The sequence below is a fragment of the Saimiri boliviensis genome, chromosome 8 (genome assembly GCF_048565385.1).
Source record: "Saimiri boliviensis isolate mSaiBol1 chromosome 8, mSaiBol1.pri, whole genome shotgun sequence".
NCBI lineage: Eukaryota > Metazoa > Chordata > Mammalia > Primates > Cebidae > Saimiri > Saimiri boliviensis.
In genome coordinates, this window is record NC_133456.1 from 85,338,226 (window position 1) to 85,362,654 (window position 24,429).

At 46.4% G+C, this 24,429-nt stretch overlaps 1 protein-coding gene across 1 annotated transcript in view; it reads right to left on the reverse strand.

The window, feature by feature from the left end:
- Positions 1-24,429, reverse strand: part of SLC6A11 (solute carrier family 6 member 11) — a 117,375-nt gene that overhangs the window by 62,239 nt on the left and 30,707 nt on the right. The window contains exon 6 of the mRNA XM_003927167.4: positions 349-483. Coding sequence (XP_003927216.2) covers positions 349-483 — 135 coding nt within the window. The remainder of the gene's footprint in view (positions 1-348; positions 484-24,429) is intronic.

The window sequence follows — 24,429 nt, forward strand, 5'->3', positions numbered from 1 at the left end:
GATATTTTCATATCATGGTATAGTTATCTTGAAATGTCACTTATGCTCATTTCTGCTTTAAAATCACAGTAGTCATCAGACTTGCTGCTGGATCTGGCTATATAATGTCCTCGTTTTAAAATGTGCATCCATTACCATGTCACAAATTTGCCTTTTTAAAATGTTTCAGTAACGGTATTCAAAATATTTCATTTCATATGTATTAAATTTATGCCTTTGAAGTTATTCTGGGAAAGAGTCCACAGACTTTTCACTGTTCAACCGGCTATTGAACCTCAGTGGCCAGTGGCAGGGGCTCTGCAGGAGGCTGTGGTGGGTGACACTGCACATTGAGCAAGTGACTCTTACCTGTGGGTCAGAGAGCCGGGAGAGATCAGGGTACAAGTAGAACTTGATGCCCTCTGAGGCCCCGGGCAACGTGACCCCTCGTATCAGGAGGATCAGCAGCATGATGTAGGGGAATGTTGCCGTCACGTACACAACCTGTGCACAAGAGGAGAGGAGAGAATCAGGAAGTGGGTGAGAGCAACAGGCTTACTTCGCTCAGCACAGCATCCTCTGGGTGCATCCGTGTTGTGGCATGTTGCATCAGGCCCCTCTCTCCCAAGGCTGACGAGCATTCTCCTGTGCGTATGGACCACATATGCTTGATCCATTCATCTGTACAAGCCAGTCACAGAAGGACAAATACTGCATAACTCCACTTACGTAAGGGACCTAAAAGAATCAAATTCATAGAACCAAAGAGTGGGATGGCAGTTGTGGGGAACTGGGAGGGGGAAAATGGGGCATCACTAATCAAGAGGTGTAAAGTTTTGCTAGTGGGATGCATCAGCTCTAGAGACCTGCTGGACAGCATTGCACCTATAGTCAATAACAATGCATTGGGTACTTACAAATATGGTAAGAGGGCAGATCTCATGTTAAGTGCTCTTACTACAATAAATAAAATTAAAATGTAAAAGGAAGCAGAAGTGACAGTGGGCCAGAGAGCGAGTAAAGGAAAGAAGGGCTTCCTAGTGCAGGAACAAGAAGTCACCCCTAACATGGCCTGTCCTCCTGCCTCATACCTCACCAAAGGCTAAGTCTTTTGGTGATATCTACTGAGTGCCTGTGATGTGCTTGAGAGGGTGCTTGAACTTTTTGACCACAACACACAGAAATAAATACATATCACAACCCAGCACACATAGAGCTGAAAAGAAAGTTTTACACAATAACACGTGTGATACATGCCGATATTTTCTATCATACTCTTTTTAATAAGCTGGTCATGATCTTCTAAATCCACTTCAGAATTCACTATTGGGCCAATACCCACATTTTTTAAAGCCACAGCTCTTACTGAAAGTCAAGTATTCACAGCCAAAGAGAGACTAGGATAGCACAGGATAGTATGGGCTAGGCTAACATAGGCTAGGCTAGGATAGGATGGCATAGCACAGGATAGCATAGCATAGCATAACATAGGATAGCATAGCATAGCTTGGCACAGGATCCACAGCATAGGATAACATAGCATAACATCAAATAGCATAGCATAGGATAGGATAGCATAGTATAGCACAGGATAGCACAGCATAGCACAGGATAGCACAGCATAGCATAACATAGCACAGGATAACATAGCATAGGATAGGATAGCATAGTATAGCACAGGATAGCACAGCATAGCATAGGATAGCATAGCATAACATAGCACAGGATAACATAGCATAGGATAGGACAGCATAGGATAGCACAGCATAGCATAGGATAGCACAGCATAGCATAGAATAACATAGCATAGGTTAGGACAGCATAGTATAGCACAGCATAGCATAGGATAGCACAGCATAGCATAGCATAGCATAGGATAGCACAGCATAGCATAGGATAACATAGCATAGGTTAGGACAGCATAGTATAGAATAGCATAGCAGAGCATAGGATAACATAGCATAGGACAGGACAGCATAGCAGAGCATACCATAGCATGGTATGGCACGGCATATGATAGGATAGGACAGGATAAAATAATGAAGGTGAGAAGAGGGGAGGGAAAGGGAAGAAAATTTGGGGGGCAGAAAAAAACCCAGTGCCTGCCTGGAACCATGCGGGCTTGGTCTATTTGGAGGCAGGTGATTGGACCCAGTGAACCCGAGAGACCCTTTTAGCTAGTGGATTCTAAATAAGAATAGAGACAGTGAAAGACACAAACCTCCTCTGACCTTCCTCGCATAAGAGCTGCCTACAAGGAGGGATCAAGACCCACAGGGACTGTAGGAGTTCCTGTCCCAGGGGCTGCATATGGTGCCAGCCACTCCCCTTATTTGAGGTCCCTGCAGGACTCAGTGTCCTGCCAGCTCTGACTTTTCTCTTTTGTCACATTCACTCCTCCCATCACTTGGTTCTGTCTTCTTGGTGGGGCCTGTCTGCTTCATCTGTTCAGATCAGCAACTTGTCAACATTTGGGGTCCAGAGACACTTCTGAGAATCTAACTTCCGTGCAAATGTTCTCAGATGCAGATATGCATGCAAGCTTTGGTTCAGAGACTCCAGTTTCCCAGATGAAGAATCTGTGCTGAGACCTCCAGCTCTAAGTTAGCTTCTCCGGGGTTTCTTTGACCAGTGCTTCAGCCCTCCACCCATTTGTTCATTCATATATTCCTTTGCTCACTCAGCTCATCCACCTACTCACTCACTCACCCAAACACTCTCCTGTGCCAAGCACTGAGCTAGGTCCTGGAATGTAAAAAGAAGACTGACTCACAGGAGGGGAATTTCTGCATCAAGCAACTTCCAGTTGGTAGGAAAGACAGATATTGTAAACAGAAGGTCATGCCTCATGTCATCAAGGGAGCACAAAGAATGGTAGAGCACAGTGAGTCCTTCACTACAAGAGCAGTCCAGGAGGACTTCTCTAGGGAGGTGTTGACCCATGAAGGATGATGAGAAATTCGGGCCTTAGAAAATGAGGATGGAAGGAAGAAGGGAACAAAACATCCCACTCCATGCCCAGCCCTTTACACATAATAATAATAATGGCTGCATTTACTTAGCAGTTCCATACACCAAGCATTCATGCTCTTCTTTTTACATATAACAAAAGTCAGAGAGGTTACTCATAACTTGCACAGGATTGCCCGGTGAATGAACGGCAACAAGACATGGGGGTCACAAGCAAGTCCTGCCTGACTCCAAGTTCACACATTCAACCACCAGGCTACCTATGTATGGAACCCTCATGACAGCCATGCAAACCCTGTGCTATTTTCCCATTTTAGAGATGAGACTTTCAGAAAAGTCATTCAGTTTGTAAATGCCAAAGCAGAGATTTTTAAACCAAATCAAGACATTAGAAATAGGACATTAGAACCAGCAAAGGTTGGTGACAGTGGGTCCTGTGGACACACCCTGAAAGGCTGGATTATTTTATTCTGACAATGTCTCTCTTCTGCAATGATGGCAACCTCCCCAGCCCACTCATGGCCCCTGCACCACTGATTTCTGCATCCCTGTTTCCAAATCAACCGTCAGTTCAATTGACATGTCACATAATCAACAAAATCTCTTGTTATCATATATAATGCAATCCAGAAAAGGTACAAGTCAAATATAAAAGAGCATCGATCAATATTAATAAAAATAAGAGGCCAGTAATCAATAAGCCTAGGTGGTTTCTGCAGAGAGCTAAAGGTGCTACAAAATCTCCAGTTTCACTTAGCTTTGTACACAGCATCTGTGAGAGATCTTCAGCATTTCATACGTTCTTGATTGTTTCCTTCAAAATAACCACCCCCATAAGCCAAGGAGCTTAAGTCATTAGATCATCAGATTGAGGCTAATAACACATTGCTTTCATTTAGTAATTTCCACTTTTGTTTCTATTGTGTGGCTGAAGATTAATTATTCAGAATGTCCAGTTATGTATTTAGAACTGAGCTGACCTGTTCTAATTACATAATATTTGGAACTCAGTTATCTTAATTCTCAATGCTCACAAAATTTAAGGAAAAGAACATTACCATGTAAAACATAAGAATAATAAAAATTTGCCCTTCACCTGTGGGATCACTTTAATGTGACTATACTTGCTGGTTATGCTATGTCCAGTCTATATTGAGTGGACTGAGCCACTGGGGTGTTATTAAGAGGGTCACTTATAACCTGCCAAATGTACCCTCGCTGTGCCCAGGCACCATGTGCAGAAGACTGTTCCTCAATTACTACAGTGACATGGTTAAATGGCTGATGACAGTTTTGAAGCAATTCCATTGTTCAGAGTTCTGAATCGATGCTCTGCTTCTACACTACATTTAGAACTACATTCCCTCCACTGGTATCCACATCTTCATTTTTATACTTCTTTTATAAAACCATAAGGGAAATAAAATATTCAAATGAATTGCCCAAAGACCACAGTGCAGACAAAGAGTTAGGCTGCCAAAATGAAACTGCTGGCTGGCAGGCATTAGCCCAGAAAAAATCATTTGTAAGCTGAGGTTTGAGCGCCTTGAGTCAGGGTACAAAAGGTGGTTTAGGGGCATCATTATGTAAGGCACACAAGCAGAGAGTGGTATGAAGGTTGAAATTCAATGTGGAGGACAGCCTGAAGTTCAATGTGGAGGACACTTTTTAAAGCCTGAAATTCAATGTGGAGGATACTTTTTAAAGCCGCTTTTAAAAGTGGCTCTTTAAAAGGTATTTCTAATCTGTTTTTACCCTTGGCCATGCCAGACACCTGAACATCATTTTTCACTTTTCCTGAGAACAGCTGTGCACTGTCAAAATCATACAGATTCTTGTCATCAAGAGATTGCACATAGATGACATGCATACTGCCACTCTTCCCTCCTGTGCATTGCCAGACATCACTAATAGGTCACAGCATTCTTTGCAGCTAAGCCTGGATGCAGCCTCAGAACCCTCGACACAGCACTCCAGGCAGCCTGCCATAATCAGTTGGGATGAAACCCATCTGTCTGCTACCCTTGGTCTAGTCCATGTTTCATTTATGCTTTCTCAGACTCTCCTGCAGGTCAACAGAATAGTAAGACCAGGTCTTGTTCTTGAGGAAGGAATTTAAGCACATGAGCATCTAAGAATGAAACTCCTGGGATCATGACACCACACACGGAGAGTCACACAGGAATAGGAGGCTATGGACACAGGTTAGAAAGGTGCTTCCAGGGTCTCTGGGAAGGGACCCACCTTCTCCTGTCTGTGAACACGGGCTGGAGCTGGGTTTCCAACGATAAGCAGGAATGAGAGAGACTAGGGCAGGCAGGGAAAATGTGGAACTAGCGAAGGATGTAGAAATAGGCAGAGGGCAATACCCTCTGCCTGGTATATCCTCCGGGTATATCCAGGAGCCTCCAGGTTGTCACTCAGGTGTGCTCAGAGTTAGCCCCACGTCTCTTCTCAGCTTCCCCCACATTCAGGCAGTGATCAAATCTTGCTTCAGTACTGACTCTGCCCAGCCTTGCCGTGTGACTTGGCCAGTCTCCTCCCTTCCCCAGACTACCAGGTTCCCTGCTGTTGGGGAACGTGCCAGGCCTCTTAGGCCTCCTTGCCTTTTCTCAGCCTCTCTTTGTCCACAGTATCCATCCCCAGTCCTTGGCCACCCAAGACGTTCCTCCTGTGTGTCTGAGTCCCCACAGGCTCCAAGTCAGGGCCCTGCCCTCCAGTTGAGAACTCAATGTCCTGTCTATCTTAAAGGTCTGGAAGCCGAGGCTCAGACTGGTTCATTTAAAATGTCTGTTTCACTACAGAAGCTACCCTTGCAGCCTCATAAACCATACTGTCTGCCCAGATGTTGCTGAGAGGATGAAGGGCCCTGTCTTCCCTGAGCCCCATCCCACATTCATCACCCCTGTCATTCCAGCATCCTCCCAACACCTAAAGCTGCTCTCCATCAGCAGTTTTCTTGCCTTGTAAGTTTAAGATTTCTGCAATATAAGGGTTTGGTCTTTTACCTTCCTTGCTGTATCCACAGCACTCAGAACAGTGTATAGCATGTAAGGTATGCTCAATACATATTTGTTGGACAGAGGAACAAATAAGCAGGCTGAGATCTGGAACTCTGAGGTTACGATGCAGATCTTTAGGAACACTGCTTTGTGCTGCATCTGTATGTGATGCTGGGTCCACAGAAAATGGGATTCAGAAGATGGAATTGCATTTTCAGAGACATGTTTATAAACAAGGACATCACAAAGGATTTGGCTTTAAAAGACAGACCAGGTCAGGCAGGACAGTTCAGGTGGCAAGGTGCTTCCTGGCAAAGTATCCCTTTCAAGATATCTGAGGCCCCAGAATTAGTCTGGAAGAGGCACGAGGCCACAGCAGGGTTCAGGCATTATGCTGAATTATGCAGCATTTGGTGATGAGCCTAATAAGGTCTCTGACAAGGTACCATCAAGCCTGGCTGTTCCTGGCCACTGCCAGTGGTGGCCCAGACCCAGAGAGGTGGGCATGGAGGAAGAAGAGTCTAATCTGTCAGAACCCTCAGCCCATGAAAGGAGCCATCACTGCCCAAAACATACCGCTTGGTTAAGAAAGAGTTTTACTATTGTTTAATTCCCATTTCACAGGTCAAGGCTTTCTGAATACAAAGGTTAGCACAATTGGTAGTAATTATACTGTATCCTGTTTCAATTGATGCTAATTGCTCATTTGCATCCCAATACTGGGATTGTGGGGTGATTTCCCCCTACTTCCAGGATACAGCCATTTATTTCAGAGCAAAGAGATTATCTGATCATTTGGAATGCCACAAACATTGTAAAAGGGCCACCCCACCCTAAATTTTCCAGGGTAATGGAGTCAGCTGGAAAGCCAAGTGTTGTTCAAAAGGCATTCAAAAAAGCAGGGTGGTATGGAGGCAGGAACCTAGAACCACAGAGTCAGAAGATCCAATGTGCTGGGCAGCTAGGGCCAGTTCCATACCCTCTCTGGGCTAGCATTTACCATCTACAAAGAGGCAAGGATAGACTAATCCAAACTACAATACTGGGAAAATGCATTCACAGCATTTTCCCAGTATTTTTCTTTTTTGCCATATACACGTATCTCCTTCGTATTATTTAATATTTTCTATATATTAGTACACTCTTTTATATTAAACAAATATATTTAATGAGAAAACTGTGAATTACCACTATAAACAGAAAACTATGATCTCTTACTGCAAATGGAAAGTACTACAAAAATAAATGTGATGAAAATAAAATATGATTAAATTCTAGCTAAAGGCTCTGAGTCTGAGCTGTGTTCTTTGTTCAAAAGCAAGAGAAGCAAGTTCTAGAGAGGCGCTAAAGATAAACCAGCACCTCAGCATACCTTTCACCTTAAGGGACACGAAAAGGGAAGCGCTGTCTCACTTCGTAATTGGATGCTCTGCAGTCTGGGTTCATGGATGATCGCTGAAATCAGCACAGGGATCACCAGTTCTCGTGGTGATTTCAGTGATATGGGGGGATACTCTGGTCCTTTGTGGCTGACTGAGAGAGCAGGGACCTGACGGGGAACCAGGACTCCTTGGAGCTATCCAGGGTCCTGACACGGATTTGGGTTGAACCTTCTGTGAACCTGCTACCCAGAGGCTTGGAAGATGCTGCTATTAATTGAGCACCTACTGGGTGCCAGAAATATCTCACACAATATCTCTAACTGATTTTCATGCCACTTGAGTCGGCTCTTTCCCCACTTTGCAAAGAAAAACCCCTCTGAGCCTGAGTAAAGGAGTGGCTTGCTCTAGGTCACAGAGCTGGAAGTACTCAAAAGTCTGCTCTCTCCAGCACACATGCTGCACTCTGGCACATGTGTGGTCAGGCACTGCTGTCTTGTTGGCTCCTCTGGCTGTCTTTAACCTCAACCGCTCAGCTTGACTGACATGTGGCAGCAAGTCATCATCCATCGCCCACTCTCCCAGCCCAGGGGCACCGTGCAGTCCCGCCCCTCCCCTCAACCCCCTTCCAGCCAGTCTTACTTCTGTCTCTTGGGTGCATCTGCCCATCCCATATGGCCAGAAAGCATGGCACTGAACATCCAATCCCTAGACAATCACTCTTTTAAACATCAATGGGTTTTTCTCCCCTTTGGATTTTTAGAGACCATTACCTGCATTCCCAGGAGAGGACACTGTAGCAGTCAACTAAGAGTCTAGCATAACCCCCATGAAGATACTATTTATCTTTGGGAATAAAATGCTAAGAGAATATAAGTTTAAAGAAGGAAGGCCACCCTGGACACATCTGGCCTCCTCACAATTTTTACCACCGTTGGAGGTGTTGTTCTAGAACATTCTAACAGAAATAGTAAATGTAGGGGAAAGCTTTCTGCTTTAAGCAACCAAATTCTAAATTGGTAGAGTCATGTTTTCACAAGAAAACAGTGGCATTTCTTCAAGGGAGTAATGGTATTTTAACAATGCAGTGGTATTTCCATGGAGAGCTAAAGTTATATTTTTTTGTGGAAGGCAAGTGGTGTATCATTAGCTGTGAAAATTAGCCCATGCACAGGGCCTAAAATAATCTAACAAAACACTGACCCATGTGGGATCCAGATTTCAGGGTACTATCCCTGGGCTGGGTTGACGAAGAAGAGAAGAAAGGTGTTGAGGGGCAGGGCTGGAGCTGGGAGCAGCCCAGCAGGTGGTCCCCATCCCACCACAGCACAGACTGTGAATCTATTCTCCCTCTTCTGCAGTAACAACACCCCTCATTTTTGAAAGGACCCATGGCTGCCCAGAATAAAGACATTTCCCAGCTTCTTTTGTAGGTGGGCGTGGCTATCTATGTTCTGGCCAACAAGACACAAATGAAAGTGCCGTGTACAGCTTCCAGGTCATGTCCTTAATGGGAGGGCTGTATTCCATCCTTCCTTTCTTGCCCTTCCCATGGGCTGAAACGAAAACAAAGTCCTGGGCCATCTTAGGCCATGAAAATGAGGGCAACACTGTAAGGAAAGCAAAGCAACAGAACAGGAGAATTCTGGGTCCCTGAAACCAGACAGCTCACACCCATGCTGTCATGGGAGACAGAAATAAACTATCCTGTTTATGCTATGGCTCTCTGAGGTCTCCACTACAAGTAGTCAAATATGGAAGCTAATTATGTAACCACCAATTGCCTCTGTGATCTTGGGTGAGTCCTGTTCCTGCCCTGGGTTTGTTGTTTTTCACCAAACGGAGGCACTAGCCTAAATGGTCCACACTTTTTCCTTCCACTCAAACGTGAAGAAAAGATTCTGAGGACAACCCAGAAGCTGAAGGTGGACCCTTAAGAGTGACCAACCTTCTACGCCTGAAGTCAACCAGGAACAGCAATAAATGGAATCAGGGAGTCTTCAGAAAGTTTTGTCTGTATAAAGAGCAGGTAGAACAGCTTTGCCCAAGATATCACCATGTCTTGGGAAGCCAGTTTTAACCTTCTCTGCCACAGTTTAAAATGTGCCTGATGGGATGGCCAAATTTGGCATGGGTCCCATCACCAAGCACAAGGCGCATGAATGGGCTTGAAGGTCCACGAGACTGTCCTGAGCCTCAGTCTTCCTTGTGTGAAACGAGGATAATGCCTATATCAAATGATATCATGATGATTGGTTAGAGATCACTCTGCAAAGCATCTGACAGGAAGACTGCTCAATAATTAGAAGGATTTTGACTGCCTTTGCTCACCATCACTGCACAATAAGCAATGCGTCTCCAACCCAGTGAGCGAGTGGCCTTGGCTGGCAGAGAACACCACATTTGGGTGTTCACGACTACAGACAAAGAGGCTGGAATCAGCGCTGTCTCAGCTGTGAGGGGCACTGGGAAATGGCTCTTGACAATCCTGATGGATCTTCTCCCTGATAGATGGGGGTGGCAGTGGAAGGCTGGTGTTAAGAGGTGATAAGCCATTGGCTGGGAAAATCTGAGTGAATAGAACCCGGAGGTAAGAAAGACCTCAGGACAGAGAAGTATACGCAGCTGTCTGGAGGAGTTGCAGCAGCCAGACTGGAATGAAGGACAGAGGGAGTCAGCCAGAGTGGACACTATGGATGAGAATCCTCTCTGAAGTCCTAACTGTAGCAGCTGATGGGCCAGGGTGCAGACAGTGCCTAGATGGAAGGGAAAACATTATATCTGGATGAAACCAAATGAGACCATACTCCAATTTAAAATGATAGAAGGCACTCAAAGCTGAGTTGAAGGAAAGCAGGGGACCCAACTGCACCATCATAGACACACACAACAGGGAGGAATCCTGCCCTATAAAGAGGGATGCCAGGCTTTCAGGAGTAGCCAAGGTCAATGAACATCTCCAACCTTTGGGATGCACCAGGAACCTGGTGAAGAAGGAGCTTGGAGGTTCTCTATTGAGGGGTACATGGTCTCTGGGGACTCACACACAGTTATGGGGGAAAAGTTGCTGAGGCTTCTCAGATACCGACAGGAAAATGACCCTCCCAGCCCTGAGAGGTCACAAGGGAGGAGCGTTTTCCTGTCAGGCATCATCAGGGGCTGAGGTAAGAAACCAAACATCTTAGGAGCTTAGGGAATAGTGTCACTCTTCCTTCTCACAGGTGGCTGGGATCATAAAGATACCTACACCCATGGCTCATTCCAGCCCTGAGATTCCAAGACACTATTATTTGGGAATGAGAGACATCCTAGTTGGACACAGAGGGCTCAAGAGGGAAAATGCTTCGTTTGGGAGAAATGGAAGATCAGGAGATGCCTAACAACAATAGGACTTACATTTATTGTCTGCTCATTGTGCCTTATACTTACGTTATCCAATTCTAGAAGACAGAGTCTATCATTCCCATTTCACAGAGGTGAACACTGAAGCACCCAGGAGTTGGGCATTTGACCTATGGTTGCAAAGCTAAATAAAGGCAGGATTCAAGCTCAGAGTTATTCAACCCTAAAGCCCTCAACTACTGAATGAACCCCTTGGGAGGTTCAAGTGTCTCTATGAGCCAAGTACATTAATTTCACACCATGTCCTCCTGTGTCGCCTGAACAAACCCTGCACTTCCCTGCCTGTAAACCTTTGCTTTTGTGTCACCCTTCACCTGAGTAGGACAGTGGACGTGAGCAAAGGAAGGTCCTTTCCTCCTCTCTACCTACGAAAATCTTGCTGAGCTTCAAGACCAGTTCAATGACCATGTCTTCCAGGACTTAACAAGAGGCCACCCAGGCAGAATAAAACACTCCTGTCACAGCCCACAACACACTGAGCAATGCGGCACACAGATCCAGGGACCCATCTTGGCTTCAGAAAATCAAAGTTCACAGCTAGCCTCTGGCACTCTCTATGCATGGTGGCTGACTTGGTAAGCTATTATCTTTCTAGGTCTTGATATTCTCTTCTGTCAAGTGGGTATAGCAATGTAGCAGATTAACTCAATCCTTCTAAGCCTCAGGCTCTAAATCTGCGAAACACAGACAGACCATAGCTCCCACCTCTCATGGTAGGTGTGAGAATTAAATGAGCCCATGTCTACACGGCACCAGGTACAGTGACCTGATACATCAGCCCTCGGGAGACAGTAGCTCCCCTTCCTCCTCCTTAGCCCTTATTTCATACGGTCAGCTGTTCATAGACCTGGCTTTCTCTTTACTTGCTACCTACTCAAAAGTAAGGGCTTTATTCATCTCTATAGGCTCTGAAACACTTCCTGGGAAGAACTACATAGACAGTAAATAGTTGATGAATGAATAAATTCAGACCTCAATAATGCAATAAGAACAAACAGAACATAACAGGACATAACCCCATATGTCTGCAATAGGCTTTGGTGTGAACAGTCCATGTTCGCATTTCAGCCCCTCCATCTGAGAGTAAAACACCTGCAGTAAAATTCCATCCACTGAGCCCACGGTGTGCCAGACCCTGTGCTGGATTCTGAGAGCAAGCCGATGAATGAGCAGGGTCCCTACCCTCAAGGGTATGTGAGCTAACCCTAGAACAGATGCATATGACTGACAGTTAACAGGATGGCAGCAGAGGGCCTCAGGCACATGCACACTGGTGTGAGCAGCTCAGGTGACAGTGGTGTGCCAGAGAGCTCCTCCTGAAGCAGAACTCTGAAGGAGGAACAGCATGTTCCCATTGCTCCAGAGTGCTGATCTAGAATGTGCTACATGAAGAAAGTCCTTAAAGCAATAAGAACCCAGAACACAAAGCAGGCAGAGTTCTTCAGGCTGGGAAAAATCACCTCCAGGGAAAGACACAAGCCTTGTATGCAAGGGTGACAAGATACTTAAATAGCAACCATGCTCATTAAGAAGGTTGAGCCCAATTTAAATCCTTGTCCACAGGATATCTAAAATTCACTGGTGGAGGGAGTTTAGTGTTTAAACCTATTTCACGGTGAATTTAAGTTAGCTAGGGAGTCAATGCTATTGATTTTTACATAGCTCCACCATAAAGACCACGAGAAGAAAACAAACCCAAAATGAAAACAAGCCCAAGCAACATAAATATTCCATGCAGTGCCCAGCCCAGTTTACACTGGTATTAGGAGCCATTATTTACTGCCTGGAAAACATACTCGGAACCTTGGCTAATAATGATTTAAACCCCATCCATCTCTCTTAGACTAGAAGGTTGGTGTCACCATGGTGACCAAGGGCACCATTAAAGCACATGTTCCCCAGGCAAGGATGTGCCAGTCAGGGGACGCTGCCAGATGAGAAGCACCACCCCATGTCCTCTCACTCTTAAACATGCTTGTGATGGTGGTGTGGAGAGGAGGGATCCGATATTCAGGGACCGCATCTGGAGTCAGAAAGAGCAAGATGCTGCCTGGTTCCTGCAACCATCCCCTGTTCTGAAAGGCAGACTCTCCCTCCCACCTATCCAATTGGCTAAGGACTCTGGGCTCTCCTGGGCCCTTCCTCAGGGGTCCTGAGCAACATGGATCCTTCCCAGCTCACGCATGCTGGCTGCAACATACTCCTTTCAAAACTGCTTCATTTCTTGGAAGAAGAATCAATGCTCAGTTCTTGTTCTCACCTCGCCTGAAGACAATCTATCCTCTTTCTTTCACTTCTCTACTTGGCAGCCATCCCACAAAACACCAGGGTCCCCCAGGGACTATTAAAATAGTCCAACCTAATGGCTTCTTCATGCTTGCTTGTCTCCTATCTTTGCAGCTTTAAAACTTTCATTCGTTAGACTTTTCTGGTTTTCGGCTTCCTTTCTCCGTAATTTTTTAAAGTCTCTTTCACAGATTCATTACTTCATGCTTTTTATTTTTGAGACAGAGTCTCACTCCATTGCTCAGGCTAAGAGTGCAATGGTACAATCATTGCTTGCTGCAGCCTTGACTTCCTGGGCCCGAGTTATTCCCCCATGTCAGCCTCCAAAGTAGCTAGGACTACAGGTGTTCACCAACATGCCCAGCTAATTTTTAAAATTACTTGTAGACATGGGATCTCGCTATGTTGTCCAGACTGGTCTTGAACTCCTGGGCTCAAGCAATCCTCCTATCTTGGCCTCCCAAAATGTTGAGATTACAGGCTTGCGCCACTGTGCCCTGCCTCTTCATGCATTCTTTCAACCAATTAACTAAATAGCCAGTCAATCAACCAACTTCAATTAGCATCTCTTATCTGCTAGCGACTGTGTTAGGCACAGGAGCAAGCCCTGCCTCAGAGGTAGCTCTCAAAGGAAGCTGCTCTCTACAGATTTCTAAACTGCTTCCCAAAAGTGGGGCCTCACCCCACTCTTATTCTCTAAACACTCTCCTGGGTTTTCTTACCTATTCCTATGGGTTTAGGAGCTACCAGTGTACTGATGCTCTTCAATCCTCCTCATGCAGTGGTATCTCTTGAATTTAAGAGCCATATTTTCAACTCCTTTTTATATATGTCTACCCGAATTTCCTATGAAGACCTACAGTTCCACATACTCAACACCAAAATTATTACTGTCTCCTCCAAATTTGTTCCTCCTTCTGTGTCCCCTTTTTAGATAACAGCATCATCCAAGCTACAACCTCCATGTGTCTTCTTTGATTTCAGCCTCCCTGCTTCCCCCTCTTCAAGGATAAACCTTTTGAAAGGGAGAAATGCATAGTCTGACTCCACTTCCTGGAAGCTCCAGCACTCCATGGAAGCTGCTGTTACTCAGTATAACCAGTTCCAATGGACATGCCCAGCCCAGCACACACCTTATGACCCTTGCTCTCCTTCTCCCGTCTTGAGGTCTCATTAGGCTGATTTCCCTTATTCTCAGGGAACCCTTCAGCTTCCTCTTCCTCTCAGCCCCTTACATGCTGGTGCTCCCCAAGTTCCATCTTCACTCTTGTGCTCTTCTCTCTTGCATTCTCTTTCTGGCTATCCCATTTGTTCCCAGAGCTTCGATTCTAAGATACATGTTAGAATTCCATCAATTTTAAGATACATGTTTTTAAAATGGTTCACCTTATCTCTGAAATCAGGATGGTTCCCACGTGATTCTCAGCTGCAATGTAGTTTCCACTGCCAGAATGGAAGGGACCAAGAGCATAGCTGTTCCTATTGTCATCACAGAGCTGAGCTATGGGCTTTGTTGGATAAAATATTTTAAATTAGTTTAGTCAATTGCTATGTGAGATTTAGAATGTTTTTTAAAAAGATTACTATGTCTCTGCAGAAAGGCACAGAAATAGGGATGAAATTTGATACTGCTACGCAAATGTAAATCATTGGCTAGATGACCGTGCTTCCATATTTTCTTGCAAAGAAACAACCCATTACTTTATGGATCCAAGAAAAGAAGATATCCCCAAGTAAATGAAGCTATGTTACAGTCTGTTACACAATACACTCAAACGGATGGCCAAAACCCCAGAAAACACACCTGAGGACAGAAGAATCTGTCAATTCATTTGGAAGAAACCTCAAAGCAACAAGAGAGTTTGGTGTTACTACTCCATGTATCACACGCGAATATGTTAAAGCAATTGGTAGCAGACTAATGGGAAGTGTTTTTGCTTCTGGTAAATGTTCTTAATTGAAAGCATTATGTACTTTCTGGTACATAAAATAATGATGTAACTTAGATAAAATATGGCATATTAGAGATGTCTAATTTTGGGAAGACACAGGTCCCTTCAAAAATAAGATGGTATCTACATACCCTCACCCTAGAAAAATGTGCATATCCACACAAACTCAGGATTTTTATACAATTTCAAGGGGTTCATGGATACCTTGAAACATCCATAGTAGCATACCTGTCTGCTATCCAAATATCTCTTCTTGCAGCGTCACAGACATTGCAGACTTAATAGTTCCCCAAAGAATGGTCTCCTTCAACTCCAGCCAAACCTCTGCCTCTTACCATGTTTCTCCATTTCACCTACCGGCACCACTGAGCACTGGGCACTCAAGCCAGGAAGACAGGCTTCATTTTGGGCTGCTGTGTCTTCTTCACCCTCTACATTGGGTCACCGAGGGCTGACTCATACTCTTGCATATTTCATAAATCCTTCCTCTTTTCTCTACCTCAAAGTTGTCACTCTCTTCTACCCAAACTGCTTAATAGCATGTGTGCTGGTCTCAGCCCCCTCCTATTCATTCCACATGCCACCTTTCACAGTGGCCTTTTTATAAAGCCTAGTCATAACATCCCCTGGCTTTCGGCCTTTCAGTGCCTCTCCATTGCTTTCAGTTTCTTACTAGACTTGTCTATAAGCCCTTCCTAAGCTGGTCTCTACCTACTAATCCAGACTGTTTCTCTTTACACACCTGTGAGGACTGCCCACTCTGGGCAAAAAGAACTTGTTCTATTCCTTTCCAGAGCCATGTTATGTCTCTCTGGAAAATTCCATATGCTGCACATGGCCAAGTCTTAGATATTTGCCTCTATTACTCCTTACCAGAATACCTAAAACCCAGTAGGTGTTTAACAAGTGCACATTGAATTAATTTGAAGACACAGAGCTCCGCAAAACAATAACACCATATTAAATGGCATGGTGAGGCAGAAAACCAGAGTGGGTTCTAGTCCCAGCTCTGTGACTTTGAGCAGGTTATTGTACCTCACTAAGCCTCAGTGTGCCCACCTATAAAATGGGAACAAAAATACCGATTTGAAAGGATTATTGTGAAGATTAAATGACATAATGTAAGTTAGTGGTTGCAACAAGAACAGTGCATCCTCTCAGGGGCAACCTGGAGACATGTAGAGGCATTTCGAGTCATCACAAAGATGGAGGTGATACATTTGACGGCCAATAACTAGAGATGGTGGGAATCCTGTGGTGTGTGGGACCATCCCCATACAGCAAACAACTGTCCTGCTTCTCACGATTTCCACAAGTTCCACTTCCTGTGGGGAAGGGAGGAGCTGTTTATAATTATTCAAGTGAGAAGCTAACTCTGTTTTTTACATATATCCTCAAAGTTTTTTTTTATCCTCATTTTAATATAGACTGAATTTTCCAGAAATGCAGTTACCATGTAAATTGAAAGACTGTCTCTTTAATTCAGTACTTTACCAAGCATTGTTTATCATTTCAGAAAAATCATGTCACTAATATCTGTACTGTCTGTGGAATGTGGGCTATTGACATAACACTCTTGCATTAGTCACTATTATAGCTATTGCATTCTTGGTGATTCTATAATAACACATGTGGCTAGTTCTTCTTTAAAGATGTAAAACATGGTGAAAAAGTACAGACAATATTCAGTGGTGCATCGGCTCTCTTGTCTCACATCCATATGTATTTCTTACAAGCTGGTGCCAGCACCTGACTACTTCATTATGTTTTTTTGTGTGCTCAAGCATTTACATATTGAAATACATGCTGTTTTATTTATAAGTTGCTCTCTTTTTGCTTTTCCTTTATAACATAGCTAGGGCATCATATCAATTTTCTTGAACTTATCTATGCAGACAGATTATTTATGACTTGCATTTCAGGGTGACAAAAGCCATGTTATAAAATCCTTGCCACAAACAAGGGGTGCAGGGTCTGTGAGTGGCTTGTAAAAGCCCTGGCACCACGGCTGGCATTAAGTAAGCATTTGTTTCCTAGATGTTGGTACTATTATTACCAATAAACTGAGCCAATCACAATTGTGACACAACTTAATTGTGATGCAGGATAAGGCTCTTGTCTGGCTTCAGCTGAGTGAATTATCGTCTGCTCCAATGTTCTCACTGGGGGTTCTAGTTCATTACACATCGGGGTTGTTGAACAGGAAGGAAGACAGCTGCTGTCCAGCATAGAGTACAATGTGAGGCCTGTAGGTGCCACCTTCACTTTCCCAAAATACACCCCCTGCTCAGGAATCATCAATGGCTCCCCTCTGCCCATGGGACCTTCCTCTGGCAATTGTGCTTCCCCTACTCTGAAGTCTGGCCCAGCCTATGGCTTCCCAACCCCTATAGCCATCCTTGGCTCTCCCTTTCTGCACCCCTCCTCCAATGTGAGGTCCAGTTTTAGCCCCTCCCCTTGCTCAAAGTGATACTGAAATCACACCGCTTCCAGGAGGCCTTTCCAGACCACTGGGGGCCACTATCACCTCCTTATCCAAACTCTGTACCAACACAGACTGTGCTAGGATTGGACAATATTTACTACAGAATCATGTTGATTATCTTCAGGTGAGTGAATCCAATCTTACTTCACCACTAAATCTAGAGTACTTTGAAGCTGGAGCATGGATTTGTGAAAACTATAAGCAATAATAATGAAATTAACATCAGGGCGTTCCCTGCATGCAAGCATGGGGGAGCATTTCCACACATCGCCTCACTTGAGCCTGTAACAACCGGAGAGGTGGGGTCTCTCAGTGTCTCCAGGTAAAGCTGAGGAAACAGCTCAGAGGAAAAGAAGTCCTGTGCCCAAGGTCACCGTGGAGGCAAAGCTACCATTCAGCCAGGGCCTGCCTGTCTCCAGAGGTGGCAGAGCCCATGGGCTCTGTTCTCTTCCGCCTCTCCCTTTTCAAATTACCCAGCCCACCATGGGTACCCGGCACATCATAAGCGCTTGGCCTGGTAGGTGGCTGAATGTCTGCCAAGAAGAGGGAGGGCCAATGCTTGTTGAGGACTCTGTGGGTACCAGAGGGAAAAGCATTGGTTTGGGGGGGGTCCACCTTGGTAGATTTAAATCCTGACTCCTCCACTAGCTGTGTGACCCTGTGTACATCACTTACCTCTCTGGATCTCAATATTTTCATTTGTTAAGTGGATTTGCCAACACTCACCCAACAATCTGCCATGAAAGTTAAGTTAAATCACGAAAGTGGAGGGCCCAGGCCAAAGTCCAGCCTGTGGCAGGTGCTCTGTAAATGATGTGCCTCAGCTCAGCAGGAAGGACCTGGGTCTGTCTGAATCCACTGCTTCTGGGACTCTCTCTACCCATCATTTCCCTGCTTCCCTCTCAACCTGCAGTCTCCCTCCATTTGCTCGTGGTCATCAGACAAGGGTCTCACACCCAGAGCTGCACACTTGGAACCATACACAATTTCTATCAAACCTGCCTCGATTGTCACTCTTCTTTCCCAAGACAAGTTTTCCCTCTGTTCTTCCCTTAGCCACCATCAGGGGTGAAGGAGAAGAGCAACTTCACCCCTGGCTGAGTGACTGCCAGGAAATGCTAGCATTTTCATCCCCATCAAACGGGTCCTAGCACATGACAGGCATCACATACCTGCTGGCTGACTGAATCAATCAACAAGTGACTACTCGTAGCGGCTCACACCAGGAATAAAAAATACATGTTCTTAGAGTTCCTGGCATGCAATGGGTTCTCAATCAACACAAGGAAAGAGGAAGGAACATAGAAGAGAGGAGAGAGGGAAAAGGGAAGGAGTTTAGCTTTTTGATCATTGTACATATGGTTTCTTTTCCCTGGAATCCCTTATCTCTCCTGCTTCTGGGAAATTAACAACTGTCCACATTTCACCCCCCAGCTTAATGCCACTGCCTTCCCAGGGCCATGTTTATCTTTACCACGGGAAGATTTTGTAACTGTCTGTTTACTAGTCTGACTTGCACTCCAGCCTGTAATCTTGTTTAGAGTTGATATCTGCAGTGCCTAGAACAGGACATGGTACACAGGACAGGCTTAATAAATATTCGTCTCATGGAGTAAGAAATCTTCCTGGATCCACAAGCTCGACACAGACATCAGAGGCAAACTGGGGATGCGCAGCAGGATGCTGCTGCTAGCAAGAGCTATGGCAGGAGTGAGGAGACGGCCAAGAAGGATGAGGGTGGGGGAAGTCAGGGAAGGCTTCCTGCAGGAGCAAAAGACAGCAGGATGTGGCAGAAACAAAAGGGATGATGAAGTAAGGGATGGGGAATCTAGGTCTGTGCAGTATTCTAGAGGCAGAAAGTTGCTCTAGATTCATTAGCGTAATTCGGCCACTAAAAATTGGCCTCATTCCATCACTTGAAATTTTAGAGCAGGTGTTCCCAAACTACGGCCCATGGGCCGCAGGCGACCCCTTGAGGCCATTTATCCAGTCCCCCACCGCACTTCAGGAAGGGGCACCTACTTCATTGGTGGTCAGTGAGAGGAGCACAGTATGTGGCAGCCCTCCAACGGTCTGAGGGACAGTGAACTGGCCCCCTGTGTAAAAAGTTTGGGGATGCCTGCTCTAGAGCCTCAGTTTTTCACATCTGCAAAATGGAGTGATTAGTATCTACTCCACAGAGTGCTGTATCAACAGGAGGTATTTTACTTAGCTAATTGTCACCTGTGTGTTCTCAAGAATATCACAGCCTCATTAGTAAAGTTAGAGGACTGAATTTGCTGATTATTCCTCTGTCCATCCATCTACACAGCCATTCACTGCCCCCCCACCCATCTCCCCATTCCCCACGTATCTGCCTACCCACCTACTCGCCTATCTATCCACCTACTCACCCACCCATCCACCCATCCATCTACTCGCCCACCCATCCACCCATCCATCTATGTACCCATCCACCCATCTACTCACTCACCCACCCATCTACTCACCTATTCATCATTTTTTTATTTAGGCACCAGGTTCAGCACCATGCACTCTGTCCTTCAGGAGCTTATTTTAATAATGGGACAGACATGTGTATAAACATACAGTAAAGTTGTAAATATACTAAGTCTACATACACTACAAGTGAACCGAAATGGAGAAGGACTTTGAATGCTGGGCTCAGATGTGATATGAGGGCAAGGACTCTGGAACCACACAGATCTGCATCTGCATGTTGGCTCTATTACTTGCTGTCTCTGAGACCTCAAATGGGTCCCTTAGCCTCTTTCTGCCTTAGAGAAGGCAAGAGGAAGATAATAGCATGAGGCCCTAGGAGGCTGTTGGGAAAATTAACAGAGATGATGCTGCATGGTGCTTAGCACAATGCCTGCCTGTGGCCAAGCCTCCAAAAGTGTTAGCTCTGATTACACATGTTAAGGATCAGAGGGCAACGCAAAAACATGAGACAATGTATGGTGGTGGGACTGCGGGAGACTATTCTTTTGCTTAGAAATAGCTTATTAAAAGTGTTGTTTGGACAATTTTTAAAAATCAGTTTCAGTACCATAGGTGACGGGGAGTTACTGCCTGGTTCTGAGGGGAGAGCTACACAATGAAAGCTGTATGGAAGGAAGCTGAGTCTGGTCATGGCACACAAATCAGCCAGGGCCCGGCAGGGTGCACAGTAAGGTGGCCCACTGGTGCCACACTATCCAGTCGTGAGGCAGGGCACACCTGCATGAAGGTGCTGTGCTGGCTCTGTAATGTGCAAGGTGGCTAAGGCTATGGCATGGTCAGGTGACACTACATCCAGGAGATTATGTGGGATAAGCAGGCTGGGCCTCAGTCACTCAGATGAAAGGCCTACAGAGCAGAGCTGAGACTTCCCCAGCGAGGAAGACATTCTGCCTGTCAGCAGACATTCTGACAGCAGTTTCAGCTGTGCGAAGTCCCAGCCTGCCCCTCCAGATGGCCTGCTCCCACAGTCACCGATTCCTCTACTGGAGCTTTTCCTCTATACCTCCTACTGGTTCTGCTTCTCTGGTTGGATGCTGACTGACATGGGTGGCAACAGGGATGGAGGGGCAGGGTGGCCTTGGCAGGTGCTCTGGAGGGGGACCCAGCTCCGCATCAATCCCCACTGCACTGGGGTGAGCGGGCCATTGCCCACGGGCGACAGCAAGCGGGGGTGCCCCTGCAACATGCCAGCTGCGGCTTAGCCATCTAGTCCCAGGCTCACATCATCTCTCCCTGCAACCTCAAATGCCCCTTTGAGCCTTTGCTCATCATTGTTCTTACCACATCTGTCCAAGGTGGCTCTCGGGTCCCCCTGCCTGGAGCTGCCCAGACATACTAGCCCCGGGGTGTCTTCCTCCACCACAGCCCTCCGTGGCTGCCAGGCTCACCCGACTCAGTCATCCCAGCCTGGGCTCGTTCTTTCACAAGTGACAACATTCCACTGTCACTGCATATGTCACACTGTCACCCTGACAGAAGGAGAAACTAAGGCCCAGAGAGGTGAAGCAGCCCTGGACGGCCCACACTAACTCACACAGTTGGCGAGTGGCAGGACAGGGCTCCCGACTCCCAGCTCCTGCTCATTCCATTCCCCTTGGCCACCATCCTTGCCTCATCTTATCTTCTTTCCCCAATTCTTGAGAGCTAATCGTTCTTTTACCATTCCCCATAGCACCTAGCACACAGCTAATTTTCAGTAGATACAAAATAAACTCCCCACTCATTTCTGGCTTAGTTTTCCAAAAGCACTGTGCCTCATCCCACACTGAGAGCAAAGCTACTTTGGTTATTCGGTGTCTGACGGAGGATGGCTTCCCGTTTCCCAGGGAGACCCACACACAGGGACAGCACTGCACAGGCGCCAGGTGCCGGGAGGGGCTTGGTAAGGGTTAACTGCAGCACCACTGCCCACCACCCCCTCCACTGGGACTCCCAGCCTTCTCCAGGCTGCCAGCCACAGAATCCACCCCCCTCCCCCGCAACCAGCAATCACTGGGACTTTGGGGGGGCCTTTGTGCTTTAATAAAGACGGTATTACCAAGTCGAAAAACTTCCCTCCTTTCCAAGCTTCCTCGCTGCCAGGGTTCCCGCTAAAGGTGAAGCCCTGTCATTCAAGGCCAGAGAAAGGACTGAATCAAGATGCTGAACTCTTTTGACTTAATGTCACAATCTACGGCTCTCCCCAAACCACTGTGGTATGAGAAGCGCTCTCAACGCCATGGCAGTTTCGGTGTCCTTGGGTTCAGGGCCCTGGGGCAGGGGCTCTCCTCTTCGGCTGCCTGGGCATTCTGCATGCATCTCATGAACGCTCTAGTTTCCTCTCTGAATGCAGACATCGGCCCGGGCCACTGAGAGAGTCCTGCCACCAAGGCAGCTCTCCTCTCGCTTGAGACTGCAACAAAGGCCACTTGAGGGCCCAGAGACAGCGCTGCCCAGTTCCTTTCCTGGGCCCGTCCTCTGCTCTTTCACGCATCCTTTCCTTTTATTTCCCAAGCCCCTTCTACTCCTGTTTTATGCCTCATTGAGCCATTGGACACTTTATAGGGTGTTCCTGAAGAATAAATTTTCTGTGTAGGGCTCCTGATGGCTCTCCCCACTGGTGCTCCAGCCCACCTTGGTGGCTGTGGGGGAGGGGAGGAGCTTCCTGCAGCCCCTCTGAGCAGTGACTCCATTTGTATATCCAAGACCTGCTGGCTACAGCAGGTGCCCTCACCTGCAAATGCTGCCCCCCTGCCCGGTGGCCAAGGGCCCCTCCCAGCTCCTCCCTGACCCTGATGGGCTCTGACACCATCCCCCATGATTTTAAGGCTTACACACCATGCAGCTTTGTTTTCTCATTTGTGAAATGCGGACAATCCTTGCACCTTCCTCTAGGGTTGTTGTGAGCACTGAATGAGTTAAGGCTTGGAGCAGGGCCTGGAGGGAAGAAGGCGCCACTCAGGCCTTGGCCTTGCAATGACCATCCTCCAGACGACACGATCTGCTTAAGAGTCCTGTGCCACCTCCAATTCCTCTACTTGTGGGTGAATGAAGGAAGGAAAAGAAAAAAAAAATCAATTCAAGGCTTTTTGCAGCTGTTTCTGTGTGAGTGTGTCTGTCTGTCTGTGTGTGTGTGTGTGTGGTTTTTTTTTTCCTTGCCTTGGTGTCCTGGAGCTTTGAAAAGAATAAAAACAGAGCCCCAAAGCAGTGAAAAGACATGATTCTTCTTAAAATCCCAGCTAATCCTGCAGCTTCCTTTAAAGTGGCAATAGGAGGAGGTGGGGAAGGGACCAGAATTGTTTCTGCAGTGCCCTCCCCTCCCAGCCACTGCTCTTGGAGACCAGGAAATGAGGGGGAAAAATCCATAAATCATCCACCAAGAGAAGGACAGAAGAAGGAACCAGGCAGTAGGGAGAGCAAAGAACACGAGCCAGCTGGGGAGGATGTAGGGGCAGCATAGGGGGGCACTCTGACTGTCTGCTGGGTGGTGGTGGCTGTCTGCAGAGGGCAGTGTCCAGGCCAAATGCCAGACCAGCCACCCCTGTTCAAAGGCAAAGGTCAGCAAGGTCTCAAAATCTTATATGGAACCAGACCTGCAGAACAAGGATGAAACCCCGAGAGGTGTCTCTTATCTGATCACCTCTCTCTGTTCTCCTGCCACCTCCTCCCTGGTCCTATGCTAACAGGGCTCCCTGCCATAGCCCCTCCACTGCCCAGCAGTCCATTCACAACAAGCAGCCAGAATCAGCCTACAGGGATGAAAACAGACCAGGCTACCCCTGCTGGAAAACCTGCAGTGGTTCTTCAACACGCTTAGAAAAACTCCGATGAGGCCTGACCCCTGCCACTTCCCTTCTGATCTCATGCCACCATCTTGCTCAGGCACTGACTTCGCTTTGCCTCACAAGTGAACAAGTGCCACTCCTCACTGGCCCTGTCCCATCTTTCCCATCACTGACAGAAGCCATCCTTGTTCTCTCTGAGGAGGCCACCTGCCCTCATGCTTCCCTCTCCCAGCCTGTGCTCCCTCCCATTGTACTTATGTTGCTTATTTTCCGTCTCCCTATTCCATGGTAAGCCACACAGTCTGGTTCACTCACCACTGAAAAGAATCCCCAGCCTGGTGCCTGGCATGGCAGGTGCACAGAAAACACTTGCTGGGTGAGTGAATGCATGAGTGAGTGAATGAGCAACATCTCCAGCAAGTGAACATGTAGACATAGGAAATACCCCATTTGGGGCTGGAAGGCTGGAGTGAAATTCTTAAGGATCCTTCAGAAAAGCTCTCTACTGAAAACTGTCATGTTGCTTTTTAATATCTGAAATGGCTCATACTTTGAGTGACAGCAATTTACATATTAGCCTCTTAAGTGGGAATTCATTTGCATAAATTATTTTAATAAATTAGACCATCAGTCCACACATATTTTCTGTAAAGATATATTCGTTTTTATGGGCCACATAGTCTCTGCTGCAATTACTCCACACTGCCT